Source organism: Seriola aureovittata, chromosome 2 (assembly GCF_021018895.1).
Source record: "Seriola aureovittata isolate HTS-2021-v1 ecotype China chromosome 2, ASM2101889v1, whole genome shotgun sequence".
Classification (NCBI taxonomy): domain Eukaryota; kingdom Metazoa; phylum Chordata; class Actinopteri; order Carangiformes; family Carangidae; genus Seriola; species Seriola aureovittata.
Genome location: NC_079365.1, coordinates 13,210,723 through 13,224,528, shown reverse-complemented (window position 1 = coordinate 13,224,528; position 13,806 = coordinate 13,210,723). Strand labels below are relative to the sequence as shown.

Here is a 13,806-nt window from a genome sequence, read left to right as displayed (position 1 = left end):
GTCACTTTGGATGAAGGAAGTGTGGCTGCAAGAGACTTTCCCACTGAAGCAGTGGAACTTGTGCAGAAAATCACATTAAAAACAGTGATTTCAATTTTTAGTGTTTCACAGAAATTGTTAGTGGCATCATATGTGAGCAGTTCATTAAATTTCACTTCATTGTACAGACAACAAATCTGAAACATAGTGCTGAAATGACTGATTGATGAGTTGATCAACTGAAAATTAATTGACAATTTGATAATCAACAATTTTTGATAACTGACAAATTCAGCAAGCCATAATGAAAAACAGTGGATCCCATTAGATCCCATTTCTAGAAACTGAGGGATTTGCTGCTTTTCTTGCTCTTATATCAGTGTAAATTAAATATCTATTGTTTTTAGAGGTCTGCTCAGAAATAATAAAAAATACAAGCAGTATGAAAACGTACAATGCGCACTTTAATTTAAAAATAATCAATTAATCAGAAATTTAATTAATCTTTAGGTGCAAATGTAGTGAAATGTCAGAAGACCTTCCTGCTCAAAGTCTGAAATACTATATTTAATTTGTTTGTTTTATTCTCTGGCTTATTAAACTGAAACACGCTTCTATACTTCTGTCACATTTTATACTTGTTATGTAACATCCAGCCCAAGATGTGCTTTTTATTGCACCTGCTGTACAGTACACACTGACCTGAGGTTCATTCTCAATAATTTGGGATTTTCAAGATAGTAGAAGTAAAAGGTTAACTTAATTTAGAGAACTAAATATACACAAGACTCTATGAAAACTATATAGTTAAAACTATACACATGCTTGTTACTGTTTTTACTAAACTGAAATGTAAATCATGATATTAGAATAATGTGGTTATTTATATCAGTGTAGTGTCTGCTACACTCTGGACAGAATAAGAAAATAGAGCCTTATTAATTGCATAAAAGGTTTAGAGCACCGGTTAAATATTTTAAAAACAAGTATATCAATAAGCAACGTCTAATATGCAAAATAGCATCTGCAGACACACACACATAAAGACACACGCACGCACGCACACGTATCAAACACACAATCATCCTAGTATTCTTGCACTTTTATCAGCTGAGGATGAACATGGAGATTTCAGGCTTTGGTGGTTAATGTGCTTAGAAGTGAAGCCAATACTGAGGAGGCTTGTGTAGTGTGCTCATGTTAAAACTTCCACTCATTTCTAATAGTTAGTGCTTCATTAAAATAACATTTATGTGCTAAACTCAACGCATGTAACAGAAAAGATCATCTAAGAGGTCTGCTAATATTAGTAATGTGTAAGACTCTATTTTAGAGAAGCAGTCGACTGGTGCATGAGCACAAGTGTAAATGCCACGTGAGGGAAGAAGCTATGCATGATCAACCACACATGTTTAGGGAGACTTGTATGTGCGTGTGGAGACTTTGGGCTACAATGGGCTGAAATTTCACTCTGTCACACACCTGTGCAGGCCAACAGTGGCTTTAACTTAGGCATGACACAGGTTTCCACTGGAGCCACAGGTGGCAGCAATGCCACAGTTCTTCAGGATGGGGTTGAAGTGGGAGTTTGTGCCACCGCTGGGCTCTCTGGGAGGGAAAGGCTTCATGGTGGAGAGGATCAGGGCCAGACAGTCTGCCACGTTTTTGTTCGGGGCACAGGCCAGAGCTGGTGTGCGGCCTATAGAGGGTCACCACGAAAATAATTACGTGACACTGTATACTGAAAGAAGGGGCCACTGTGGAACTGCATCACAAAAAATACAATAATTCCTGCTGACCTTCCTCATCTACAGCCATGACTGCCGCTCCTCTGCTCAGTAACACCTGCACTACAGTCGCCAGGCCTTTCTTCGCTGCAATGTGAAGAGGCCTGCAGGAGAAAGAGAGAGGGGTCCGATGACAGAGGTAAATGTTTCCGAGGAATGCAACCATATTATAGAACATTCTGTATAACTGGGGCCAATGGCAGGCAAGTCATATTTTAAACATGGAAAACTTCTTAACGCTCAAACCAGATCGATATGGTCACAATCTCCCCTTCTGTTCCCGAGTTACAGTGTTGAATAATGGCCGGAAAAACATCACAATGCATTTTATTTTTTATACATTTGAAAAAGAAATGGCAGAAAAACACAAAAATCTGTGGCAACTTTGATGAACAGCCCGTAGCTCAGATGACAAATGATTAAAAAAATCCCTGATCAAAGACTTTATTTTTTAAAACATTACAAGTTTTTTATCGTAACGTTATGACTTCATTATCAAAATCTCTGTCATACCCGTTCTATTGTTTTTCCAGGTTATAATTCAATGGAGTATTTCGTGTTCACCTGCACTCAGTCAAAATATAACTAGTCTAAATTCTCTGATGGATTACATTTTGATATTTTCAGGCCCCAATCAATTGACGTGTGTATTCTGGATGTGTTGTGTAATCAACACACACAGTAGGTGTGTTTTAATACCAAACTTCATAATCCACACCAGCTGATTTTCTTATGAATACATTCCAATCATTAACTGACCACGTGCACGTGTAGTGGGCATGGGTTCAAGACAACTCACATTTGGAGAGCGCTGTTTGTTGCATTTATGAGGGAGGAGTCGCTGATCTCTCCAAGGATCAACAGGGCACACATCTCATGACCCTGCAGTAAAAACACAATGAAATAAGTCATAATAAGTGATAAAGTGCATACGTTGTATATTGTAGAAACTACTTATAATATAATCAAATCTTTTTGTTAATAATTAATGACTCGCTTAGTGAATTGCACATTGTACAATGTTATAGCACCACATTAAAACATTCCTACTGTTACGAGCCACTTCAGGTTTTAATAAGGTAATTCAACCTTAACATTTAGTACAATATGACTAACATAACACTTCATTTTGAAACCAAGTTTGATTACATTTCAACCTCAGTTATATTTTATATATTTATTATCTGACAGCTGCAAACATTGTCTGCTGTTACACACATGCAAATGCTATTGTGCCACAGAATGCGTACAGTACATGCAGGTGTATGTGTGTCTGTGTGTGTGTGTGTGTGTGTGTGTGTGTGTGTGACCTTGCTGCAGGCTAAGTGAAGGGCTGTGTTATTATTAACATCCACCAGGGTCAGCTCAGGCTTCGCTTTGTGCAGCAAGAATTCTGAAATGCAGAAAATAAGACATCTTTCACAACAAACAAACCTGGTGTTTTCATGTGGAGTGACTTACTATCAGTGCATCAGGGAAAAAGACTTATGTGGTGTATTAAAGGAAAACATTAGTGAGGACTGTGAGGGTCATAACCACAGTACACGTGATAAAAGAAGTAGCAAGTATTCCTGTGTCACTTAAATCATCACGGATGATTAAGCACTTGAAAAGAAATAACTGTCGGGACGAAATGAAAATGTTCAGACACGATGAGAACACAATCAGGAGCAAATAGAGAGGGAAGATGGATAAAAGAGTGACTCTGAGGACCTCTTGCAGAAATGTCCTCTTCTTGACCTGCGAGTTGTCTTGATGTTTTTTGAGGTTTCCCAGGTGTAGATAAGAATAATAACGTGCACGCTTTAACGGACTGACATTAGGCATTTAATTTCACACACCAACAGCCATGGTCTGTCCGCAGTCAGCAGCAACCATCAGAGCAGAGCAGTCACAGTGGTCCACAGCATTGACCTCTGCTCCCTGGGCCAGGACCAGCTGGAGCCCAGCAACATTTCCTGAATAAGCAGCTGCGTGCAGCGGGGTCCTACAATTACACAACATGCACATAAAACACAGGATGAACAGACAGGTTCAAAGCCTCGGAAAATCAATTCAGTTTACTTTGCAGCAAGTTATTGGAAAGATGATACTAAATAAAAGTAGCTATTTTTTTAATCATATAAATGCAAGTCGCACCTACCAAGGTTGAATTTATAAATCCTACAAAAAATGAGTTTTCCTCATTAGCAGACACTTGTGTAGGTAAAATATAAAAGTGGTTGATGTTTATGATTGAGGGAAATACTAGTTTATATTGCTTGTAAGTTTGTGCAACATGTTGCTGTCCTTTTAGGCCTCATGTACATTTAAAGATAGAAAATATTAAATGTTGAATGTGGAATGTTTAAACACATTCCATATTAGGGTTATCAATAGAGTTGAGGTTCAAATAAAATATGTTTTTAATGACTTGATACCGAACATACAATTTTTGTAATGAAACCTGCCAATTATGTGGAAATCCTGGACCAAATGCCCATAAATGGTTAATAATCATCTTGAAAATTATTTAATTGGCAATGTATTATCAGGTTTTATTATCATGTTTTCAAATGTATGCTCACATTTAAAATAAACATAGAATGTTATACATTTACAACTCTACAACTGTAGACTCATCCATACTGCAGTTATTGTTATGAAAAGTAGGGCTCAGCTCAGAGCAGAACCCACCTTCCTTTGGCATCGCAAACATTAACAATTTGAGGTCCAACAGTCTTCACCAGACGTTCGGCAGCAACTTCATGTCCATTAACTCTGCAGGGGAAGAACATTTACTACATTTTGATGTGACACACTATATCTATTTTTTATGTTTAATAAACAAATCTTTGATGAGCATTTACATTTCTTATGATACTCACAGAGCACAGTGCAATGGGGTGAAATGATTTCCTTCCTGGTTGCTAAAAAGTTTGTTTTCAAGTAAAATGTGTAAACATCCTTCATGCCCTGTAGAGAACAAGAAACAGATGGACAAATGATTATAACAATATTCAAATGTTTGTAAAATTATGGTAATACAGTATCTGACCATGCAAGTGTTTAACAAGATAGGCAAGTGTTGAAACTGAGTGAAAATATTTAGAGACTAAGATAATGCTGTGGATAAAAACCAGAGATGAGAGATTATGTTCATGCTGCTCTGAAAATGTCCATTCATACATGTTTTTTTCATGTTCTAACCGTATACGGGTTCATATTCACTCTGTTAACACAGAATACATCTCTTTTTGTTGAAGTGCATTTGACAGGAATTTGTGTCGTGATGTCTCACCATGGTAAGCAGCCCAGTGGGTGGGCGTGTAGCCTCTGTGGTCCAACATGGAGTCCAGAGGGTCAACCTTCATAGCAGCCTTCAGCAAATTGCTGAGTAGCTCCGTGTGACCGCAGGAGGCTGCAAGGTGCAGCGGGGTCCTTCCCTGAGAGTCTCTACACAGAGCAGAAGCCCCATGTTCCAGCAGAGCAGATACACAGTCCTCACTGCCCAACATGGCCTAAAGAGGGAGGACACAAGATATGATGGGAGAGGAGAAAAACATCTGGAACATCATGGATGCTGTAAAGGGATGCATTTCCCCATTTTCATAATTATAAAGTGTACTTAAAAAAGTGCAAACACACACACACACACACACACACACACACACACACACACACACACACACACACACACACAGAAAATACACGTACAGCTCTGTGTAATGCGGTGAAGCCCTTTTTGTCTGCAGCATCAGGGTTCGCTCCTTTCTCCAACAGGATGTGGACACAGTCGGTGTGACGTCCCAGAGCTGTCAGCATGAGAGCCGTCCTGCATACAAAACAAGACAAAGAGTTTACCGCTGTAAGGGTTAATGAGTATAATTCTCTGATCATATCGCACTGGAAAAAATTGTCTTGGGTTTGTTTGTTTGATCTGCATACAATGCAATATGAGAAAAAAAGTTTGTTTAGTAAGTCACATTAAACAATCACTTGGTGTAATAATTTCCTTATACACTGTCATCTTGCTTTGTGGCACAATATTATTTGCAATGACTTATATTTTTAGCATTTTGTATCAATACCTAGAAAAGACAATCTACACACAATGTTCTGTAACTTTTTATTCAGTCAGTTCTGTTAATTGTTTCTTTCTGTCTAATTAGTATCCTTTAAATATCGATTATATAATAGTTTTTTTTTTAACTGAAATGCACAACCTTCTCAAAACAGACTGGAAAAAATAGTCCATTTTATCATATATTATATTCCGTAATGTCAGAATGTGAAAAATAATTACGTCTGCCCTTGTAGAAATTAGCAGTATTGTATTTAAAAGCTAAGCTTGTCTGATGTTCAATCAATACTAACAAATTATAGCATTAAAAAACAAGTGACTCACTGTCCCTGTGTATCTGGACTGTCAACGATGTCGGCACTTTGTTCCCTGTTGACCAGTAAAAGCAGACAGTCCATTTGGCCCTCAGCCGCTGCACATCGGAGAGGAATAAAAGAAAAATACACATAAATATAATAATATATATATAATATAATAAAAGTACAACATATTTTTTTAAATAATATTTTGACCACACACACACACACACACACACACACACACACACACACACACACCTGCAGCATGAAGAGCGGTCCACTTGCGCTTGTGCTCCTTCAGTGTGTATGAGGCCTGATGTTTCAGCAGCACCTCCACACACGGGGCAAAACCTCTCTGAGCAGCCAGGTGGAGGGCAGTTCGGCCTTCAATGTCCCGCACATCAAGACTCACTAATGTCTCACACAGCAAACGAAGGGCCTCGCAGTGACCGTAATACGCCTGTAGTGTAGGCAGAATGCATGTTAATAGAGTCAGATATATGCACACGTGGCCTTCATTCAAAAGTGATTATGCATATCGTGACGTAAACAGGAGTGGTTTGTGGTGTTTGCACTACTCACAGCTAAGTGCAAAGGACTGACTGGAATATTACTTTCAACCTCTTCTAGACAGTTGAAAGAAATCTCCAGGAGCTGCAAGAGAGTCAGAGGAAAAATAAAGAAAGTTAGATTTAATGTGCAATCGATTAGAAAAAAAATCAAAGTATCTAAATCAAAGACACCACTGACCAGTTCGAGGTGCTGTTTGTTTCCATAAGCTGCAGCATAGTGGACGGCACTGTAACCCTTACTGTTCTTCAGAGTTGGGTTCGCCCCGTTGTCGAGCAAGTAGTCCAAACACCTGAACACACAGAGCCAAAGGAACACTAGGAATCATGCCTGGGTTTTATTCTTCTCTCACAACAAGTAATGAAAGAAAAATATTATTCACTCCCCTTAATATCAAATGACAACACATGAAAGTTTCATTTTAGTGCATCTGATCCTTTTCCTGCAGTGTCAAAATTTTCTAAATAATCAAATCAGTCTAACACAATTCAACATCATCCTATAAAATAAATAATGTCTGATAGTAAAATAAATTTGACTGTGATTTTATCTCTGATTCTGTTCTTATTAACTATTTACTCACACTACATGAAATGTAAAATGATGGATGCAGTTGAGATCATGTGCTTTAAAGTGACCATACACTAACGAGAAAAATACCATGTGTGGCATATAACGGAAAGCACATTTAATTTATAAAGTTAAACTTGATCTACTTTGTGTATATGAGAACAATATGAGACTTACAGAGAGGCCTCTTGTTCCTTTTCCACGCTGTAGTGAGGATCAGAGTTTGTGTTTCCACTGGGGAAAGAAAGAAGGACACAATAAAACGGGTTTGAATGAGGTCGGTCATTATCAGTAAAGAACTGTCCGCAGGATGCTGTGTTGTCTCATAGAAAAATGAATAAAACATAAAGTTGTGTGTGCTCTCTCACCCACAGAAGGTGTGTGAAGCAGCAGTGTAGTGCAGAGGGCTGCAGCCCATCAGATCCAGCTCATTGACCTCAGCACCGGCTCTCACCAGAGAGATCGTGCAGTGGCTGTTCCCGTTGGCTGCAGCATAGTGCAAAGGAGATCTGCCAGGTACAAGAGGGTTCAGCTATGATATCAGGCAACGCAGAAACACAGTTAAATTCTTAGCTCTGGCTATTTAGCGCTGCTTACCTTCCCAAATTATCCTTAATGCCCAGTTCAGCGCCACTATTTAAGATCAGGTTGAGACAGTCAACATTTCTGTCACAAGAAAAGAAAAAAAAAAAAGAGTTAAAATTGTATCAAATCTGTGCCAGACAGCTTATGGAAAGGTTTGATGTTGTGCGTATGATTCAGGCACACTGTTTGCTGCCTTTGTCAGCTGCATATCTCCTGACCAGGCAAAGAGTAGGTATAGATTTTTAGAATTAAAAGTAGTGCTTCACTAAACGACACCACACTTCAAGCTGAGCGACTACAAACAAAATATATCATAATTTCAAATGTTTAACCTATGCAATGGACCAAAAAATAAAGAATATACAAATATCATTTTCCCAACAAAGAAAATATTAATTAAAATATTGACAATATTTAGGCATGGAAAATAATGATCTGAACTGTTTAGATAATGAGCATCACTTTGTAAACAAACATTTATCAATGAGTCAAACTCTTTAATTGTAAATGCTTGTAGACTTTACATTAATGTGTGTGTGTGTGTGTATGTGTGTGTGTGTGTGTGTGTGTGTGTGTGTGTTCATTCCCTCACCCTCCAGAGGCAGCTGCATGCAGACAGGTCCTCCCTTGGTCATCTAAGATGTTTATATCAAACCCAACTGATGACATTTGAGCCGGCATGATGTTGTAAAACTGACCTAAAGACACACAAGAACACTTTCAGTTTTGTCTGTAAATTAAAACGCAACAAGCAAGAGAATTAATCAGATCTCGATGACTCAAAACAGATTCTCACCATTAGACAGTAACTTTCGACAGCAGTCTGGAAAACCGTAAAGCGCCGCCAGATGTAGTGGAAGCATCCCATGAATCCCCTGTCTTTAGAGAACAAATATTATTTACTTTTGTATGTGCTTAATTGCGAACCTTTTTTCTGCATGAAGGTGGAAATTAAGTGCAAAATAACTGATATTTTCAAAGTTTTTTCTTTGTTAGTAAGCAGATCATTAAAGGATCACTTATAATAAATAAATCTGTGTGTGCGTGTGGTGGGGTTGTGGGACGGATACTAAATATAGACATTCATTGGTTTATCCAAAGTTCAGTTGGTCAGTGTTATATTACAATTTACTGAGGGGCTGTTTATCATGACTCACATCTTGGGGTGTGCATTTAATTTCAAACACTTAGGAGAGGAGACAAGATGTGACTCTGCAGCCAGGTCTTATTGGTCAGCTCACCTTAAAGTGAGAGCGTGCATTGAGAGACCAGCAACTTAAAGGTGATGTAGTGTAAAAACATCATCAAACAGTCTCAGGTTTGGACTCATCCAAGTGGAGAAACTTACCTGGCCTTGTCAGCACCATTTGTCAGCAGAGTGCTGATCAACAACTCCTGACCATATCTGGCAGCGATGTGAAGAGGAGTGTTTCCATACATATCAACACAGTCGATCTCCCCACCTGTGTGCAAGAGCAGAAGGAAACATAGTGTTAATAGGTGTTAAGTGTTTCAGATGAGGACATGTTGTGATATTTTAAGTCAGACTGTGTTGTGAGGATGCAGTTTTACTGTTTTAACAGGATGCTGCGTAAATATTTTTAAGTTACCATTTTGGATCAGAATCTGGGAGCCTGTGAAGCGTCCATGCATAGCAGCTATATGTAAAGGGCTCTTTCCTTCTTTATTCTGTTAAACAGAGAAAATGGAAACAACATGATTCGTTAAAAAAAGGCTCTGACCAATTATGATCCAATAAGACACAATTTTTTTCCCTCTTTTTGTCCTTTTTAAATCCACAACAACCTCTTTACCTGCATGTTGACATCAGCCCCATTGTTGATTAGCAGCTCGAGACACAGCACCCCACTGGAGGAGGCAGCAGCCAGATGCAGTGGCGTGTTGCCCTGGTAGTTCGGCTGATTGATGTTAGCGCCGCCGTTCACCAGCTCAGTGGCCACGGTGTCCTGGCCTGTGTGACAGGCCATGTGGAGCGCTGTGTTCCCAAAAATGTTGGGTTCATCAGTCTGAGAGGCAGAGGAGGAAAACATGTGAAGAGACGTGATGTGACGGGACTAAAATTAAACCAGGCCTAGGGCTCTGCAGGGTACTATGTTACTGAGACTTAATTTCACATCAGACCATTTCTAACTACAGAATGCAGTGTTTTAGGAGTGTAACTGAGCAGGATGTCCCCTGATATCTTCATTCTCACTTCAAAGCAAAGACAAATTCCAACAAATACCCTATTTGCAGCATCAAGCACATTAAGAGCTACTCTCCTCTACACGATATACAGTACATAAAATAAATGGCAGCTATAATAATTCATTACAATGGAACTTTCCTAACAGTTCTGTGACCTAAACCACTTTACCTCCATCCCCAGCCCCAACAGATATTGGACCACGTCTAACTGCCCACTGGCAGCTGCAGCATGGAGCGGAGTGTAACCACGTTTGTCCTTGCACGTCACATCAGCACTGTGAGACACCAGCAGCTTCATGACCTCCACATGTCCTGAAAGAAGAGCTTAACATTTACTACAAGAATCTGCCATGCTCGCACAAAACAATGCCTACTAGCCTGTAATCTGGAAACTGAAGCACAGTTCATGCACAGGCCAATTTAATATAATATTAATCAGACTTCAACCTCGTTAAGATAAAAAAATAAATAAAAAAAGTCAACAACTAATCAAATTTAAATAGACTGATGTTGTGATAATAAGTCAAACCAGCCATATATTATCATAACTCATCAATCATAATAAAGCTGTATGTCAAGAGCGGTAATTTTTGAGCATGTCTATCTTTGTTTTTTAAGTCAGAAAATATATTTTATCCTAACTTTCAAGTTACAAATTCAGAGCTCGACCAATCAAATAGTCAACCATGCACTGATGTCGCAGCCATCCTCTCAGCATGTAAGCCACAGTTCGACATTTAACTCTTTTAGACACTAGAATGTGCTTATACTCTCAAAAGTGACAATGTGTTTGTCAATGCCAATAACCTCTGACTTTAACCTTCTGGCCATCTATGGCTGTTTGAGACATTTTTCAGTGGCTTGTTTTGGGGTATTTTTTTTTGTTACTAGTGTGGTGTATGACAAACATTTGTCTGCCTTAAATTCATGTGGGAGAGTTGTTTTCGGACAAATGTCACCATACATTTGTGTCTCTCAGAGGAATGACACCACTTACCGAGGTGTGCAGCCCAGTGGATGGCCTGCCTCTCTTTCTTATCTTTGGCACTCACATTGGCACCTTTGCTCAGGAGCAAGTTCACCATCTGCAGAAACACAATAACTGGATCAACTAGTGTATCTATCAACTCATCTCAATCTACAACAATTGTCCAAAGTTGAGAAAACACACTTGGAACATCTATTCAAACAGGGCTGTGGTTGTATTTTGGCTCCTCAGAGGAATAAATATTGTGTGAAACTAGATTAATATATTATGACAAAAACACATTTTCCCAAAATGCTGTAACATATGCCAGAAACCAAGAAAATGTTCTCCAGACATCATTCACTTCCATAAAGCAGATATACTTTCAAGCCTTCTTATGCATTGAAATGATAACTATAAACCACAAAGGGATAAATGGTTAAAGATCCCAGACAATCAACTTTACCTCTCCATGGCCGCTGTGTGTCGCATGATGCAGTGGTGTCCTCCCTGACCTGTCAGTAACATCCAGGCTGCAAACATGTGGTATCAGAGCTTGAGCACAGCCTGTAGCCCAGTTTGCAGCTGCCATGTGCAAAGGTGTATGCCAGAATTTATCCCTTGTGTTGACCTCTGCTTTGTGCTTTAGTAGCAGCTCCACAGCCCTCTGAGAGAAAAACACAAATTTCCTTGAAGATGCAAATTAAATATTAAGATCTGGTGGTCAAGTCCTAAGATATGACTTTTTTTTAAACTCTCCTTTTTTGTTTTTTGAAAATAGGAACATACTTCATTTCGTGACGCAGCGGCTCGATGTAAAGGAGTCAGCAAACCCTGGTCCTTCGTGTTGACATTTGCATCTGTAACCCAGTGCAAAAGCAAAGTTAGGCTAATTAGGAGTGTTTTTTGCTATGTTTTAGTTCTTCTGTCTAGGATTAACTCATTGCATTCATCAATAGCATGCATTTCACAGTAAAATAAATACTTTTTCCTACCTGAAGTAATAAGTAGGTCCATAATGTGGACATCTCCCAGATAAGCAGCAGCATGAAGTGGTGTGCTTTGTTCTTGGTCCTGAGAGGAAAAAAAACATCAAACAGGGCAACATGCAGCAAACATATTTTTTATTTAATCTTACCAGATTATCCTGTATTATATTATTATTTTGTTATATTCTGATTCCAAAGGTTCGAACAATATGCAAATTCAACTTTCTTTAGATTCTTCCTCTAAATGTTCAAATGAAACATTTGATCTAATTCACATTTTGCACAGCTGAACCATTTGAACAAGCATAATGTATGCAAATTTGATGAGATATAGAGTATCAAAAACATCATGACTGCTGAGTAATGTGGGATAATATTACCAGTGAATTGACATCTTCTTCCTGGTTCAACAAAAATGTCACTTCTTCTGTGTTTCGGCTGAATATAGCCTGGACCAATGGAGACTGAAATAGAGATTTGACATGCAAAACAGATTAAGAACATGACAAAATACATAGTAAAATTACATTAAAACTGGATTCATTTCATTGTACTTTGTCAGACAATAGAAGCAGTGAATTACAGAAGCAGTAATAAAGCGCAATCTTTCATCAGAATAATCATCTGGATCACAAATACTCATAAAAACTTTGCTGAGATGCTGAAATTCCAATTAATTCTGAGTAAAGACAAGAGTGAGTAACAATCTTCTATTTGGGCATTTACAGTAATAATACGGATGATTAAACTGACTTGAGCAAATTATTTTAATTGGAATGATGCAATCTGCTTCAGTGAAGTTAAGGCCATCAGGTGGAGACATGTTTTATTGTACTGGCATTTAAGTGACTGGGAAAAAGACTTTCCAAATTCCATGCGATACTTTTAGTGGATGTGAAGGGTTATTTTGGTTCTAGGGGCGAGAGCCAGATCCTATTCATCAAGATCTGTCTTCCACAGATAGCAGGAAGCAAACGTAGGTATGTAGTAAATAAATATGGATCCATTTAAAGGCCGATGTTTAAAATGCTGCTATGTTGGCAGAGTTTGGACCCCATTTAACAGGGACAAAGATTACCCTAATGACAAGATCCTGGTGTATAACTAAGTCCTAATATCAAATTCTGTAGCAAACGAACGTGCAAATTATCATGCAAACTGAAACGTGTGGTCCAATGTTATATGACAGGAAATGTGTGACATTAAAAAGCCTTGTAGCAAACTTTGCTCGACATGTCGCTACCATGACTAGCCAGCTGTTTGCAGTGTTAGTGGGGAGTCCTGTTGGTTATCTAACGTTGAGTTAGACAACAGCAGAAGCTTTATTTACTACCTGGTCCTTGATATTTCTTAACTCCATGTCCCAGTCACTCTGGAAGATCCTTCATTGAAACAGACTGAGTGTTTGACTGGCTACATGTCCCTCAGCAGCAGCTAGTTAGCCTAGCTTTAGCTTAGTTAGCTACTATCTGTGATGTGTGACGTGTACACCACAGCTGCCAGAATATCGCGAGAGAAGTCAAAGAAGGTGGGTAAAGTTTGGTCAGGTACTTCAACTAGACTTATTGTTCTTTTTTAAATATTATCATGGGTTTATTTAGTTTTGATTTTTGTTAAACAAATGTTCACAAAATGTCATCATCATAAATGTAAAAACTGTAAAATAAGCAACGCGCTTTGTATTAATTCATACAAAAAATTTATACAAAAAAGAACCCGGGCTCGACTGGATAAGTTATGGTCCTGGTGAGAATGGATGAATGAATGAATGAATGAATGACTATTAGGA

General features: G+C 38.6%; 1 protein-coding gene across 1 annotated transcript; it reads right to left on the bottom strand.

Annotated features, from left to right (window-relative positions):
• Positions 1 to 1,159: 1,159 nt before the first annotated feature.
• LOC130186682 (serine/threonine-protein phosphatase 6 regulatory ankyrin repeat subunit C-like) lies at positions 1,160 to 13,489 on the bottom strand. The gene is made up of 28 exons (XM_056403941.1): positions 13,351 to 13,489; positions 12,398 to 12,481; positions 12,024 to 12,102; positions 11,818 to 11,888; positions 11,495 to 11,695; positions 11,059 to 11,146; positions 10,231 to 10,373; positions 9,668 to 9,880; positions 9,464 to 9,542; positions 9,202 to 9,316; positions 8,650 to 8,732; positions 8,446 to 8,551; positions 7,866 to 7,934; positions 7,637 to 7,777; positions 7,446 to 7,502; positions 6,879 to 6,990; positions 6,711 to 6,782; positions 6,387 to 6,588; positions 6,154 to 6,241; positions 5,463 to 5,580; positions 5,047 to 5,266; positions 4,634 to 4,721; positions 4,443 to 4,526; positions 3,608 to 3,753; positions 3,077 to 3,159; positions 2,566 to 2,648; positions 1,779 to 1,870; positions 1,160 to 1,678 (listed from the first exon to the last, which is right to left on the bottom strand). Exons 1-28 carry the CDS (start codon positions 13,375 to 13,377, stop codon positions 1,488 to 1,490), a joined length of 3,135 nt encoding a protein of 1,044 aa, XP_056259916.1. The 5' UTR covers positions 13,378 to 13,489; the 3' UTR covers positions 1,160 to 1,487.
• Positions 13,490 to 13,806: the final 317 nt, after the last annotated feature.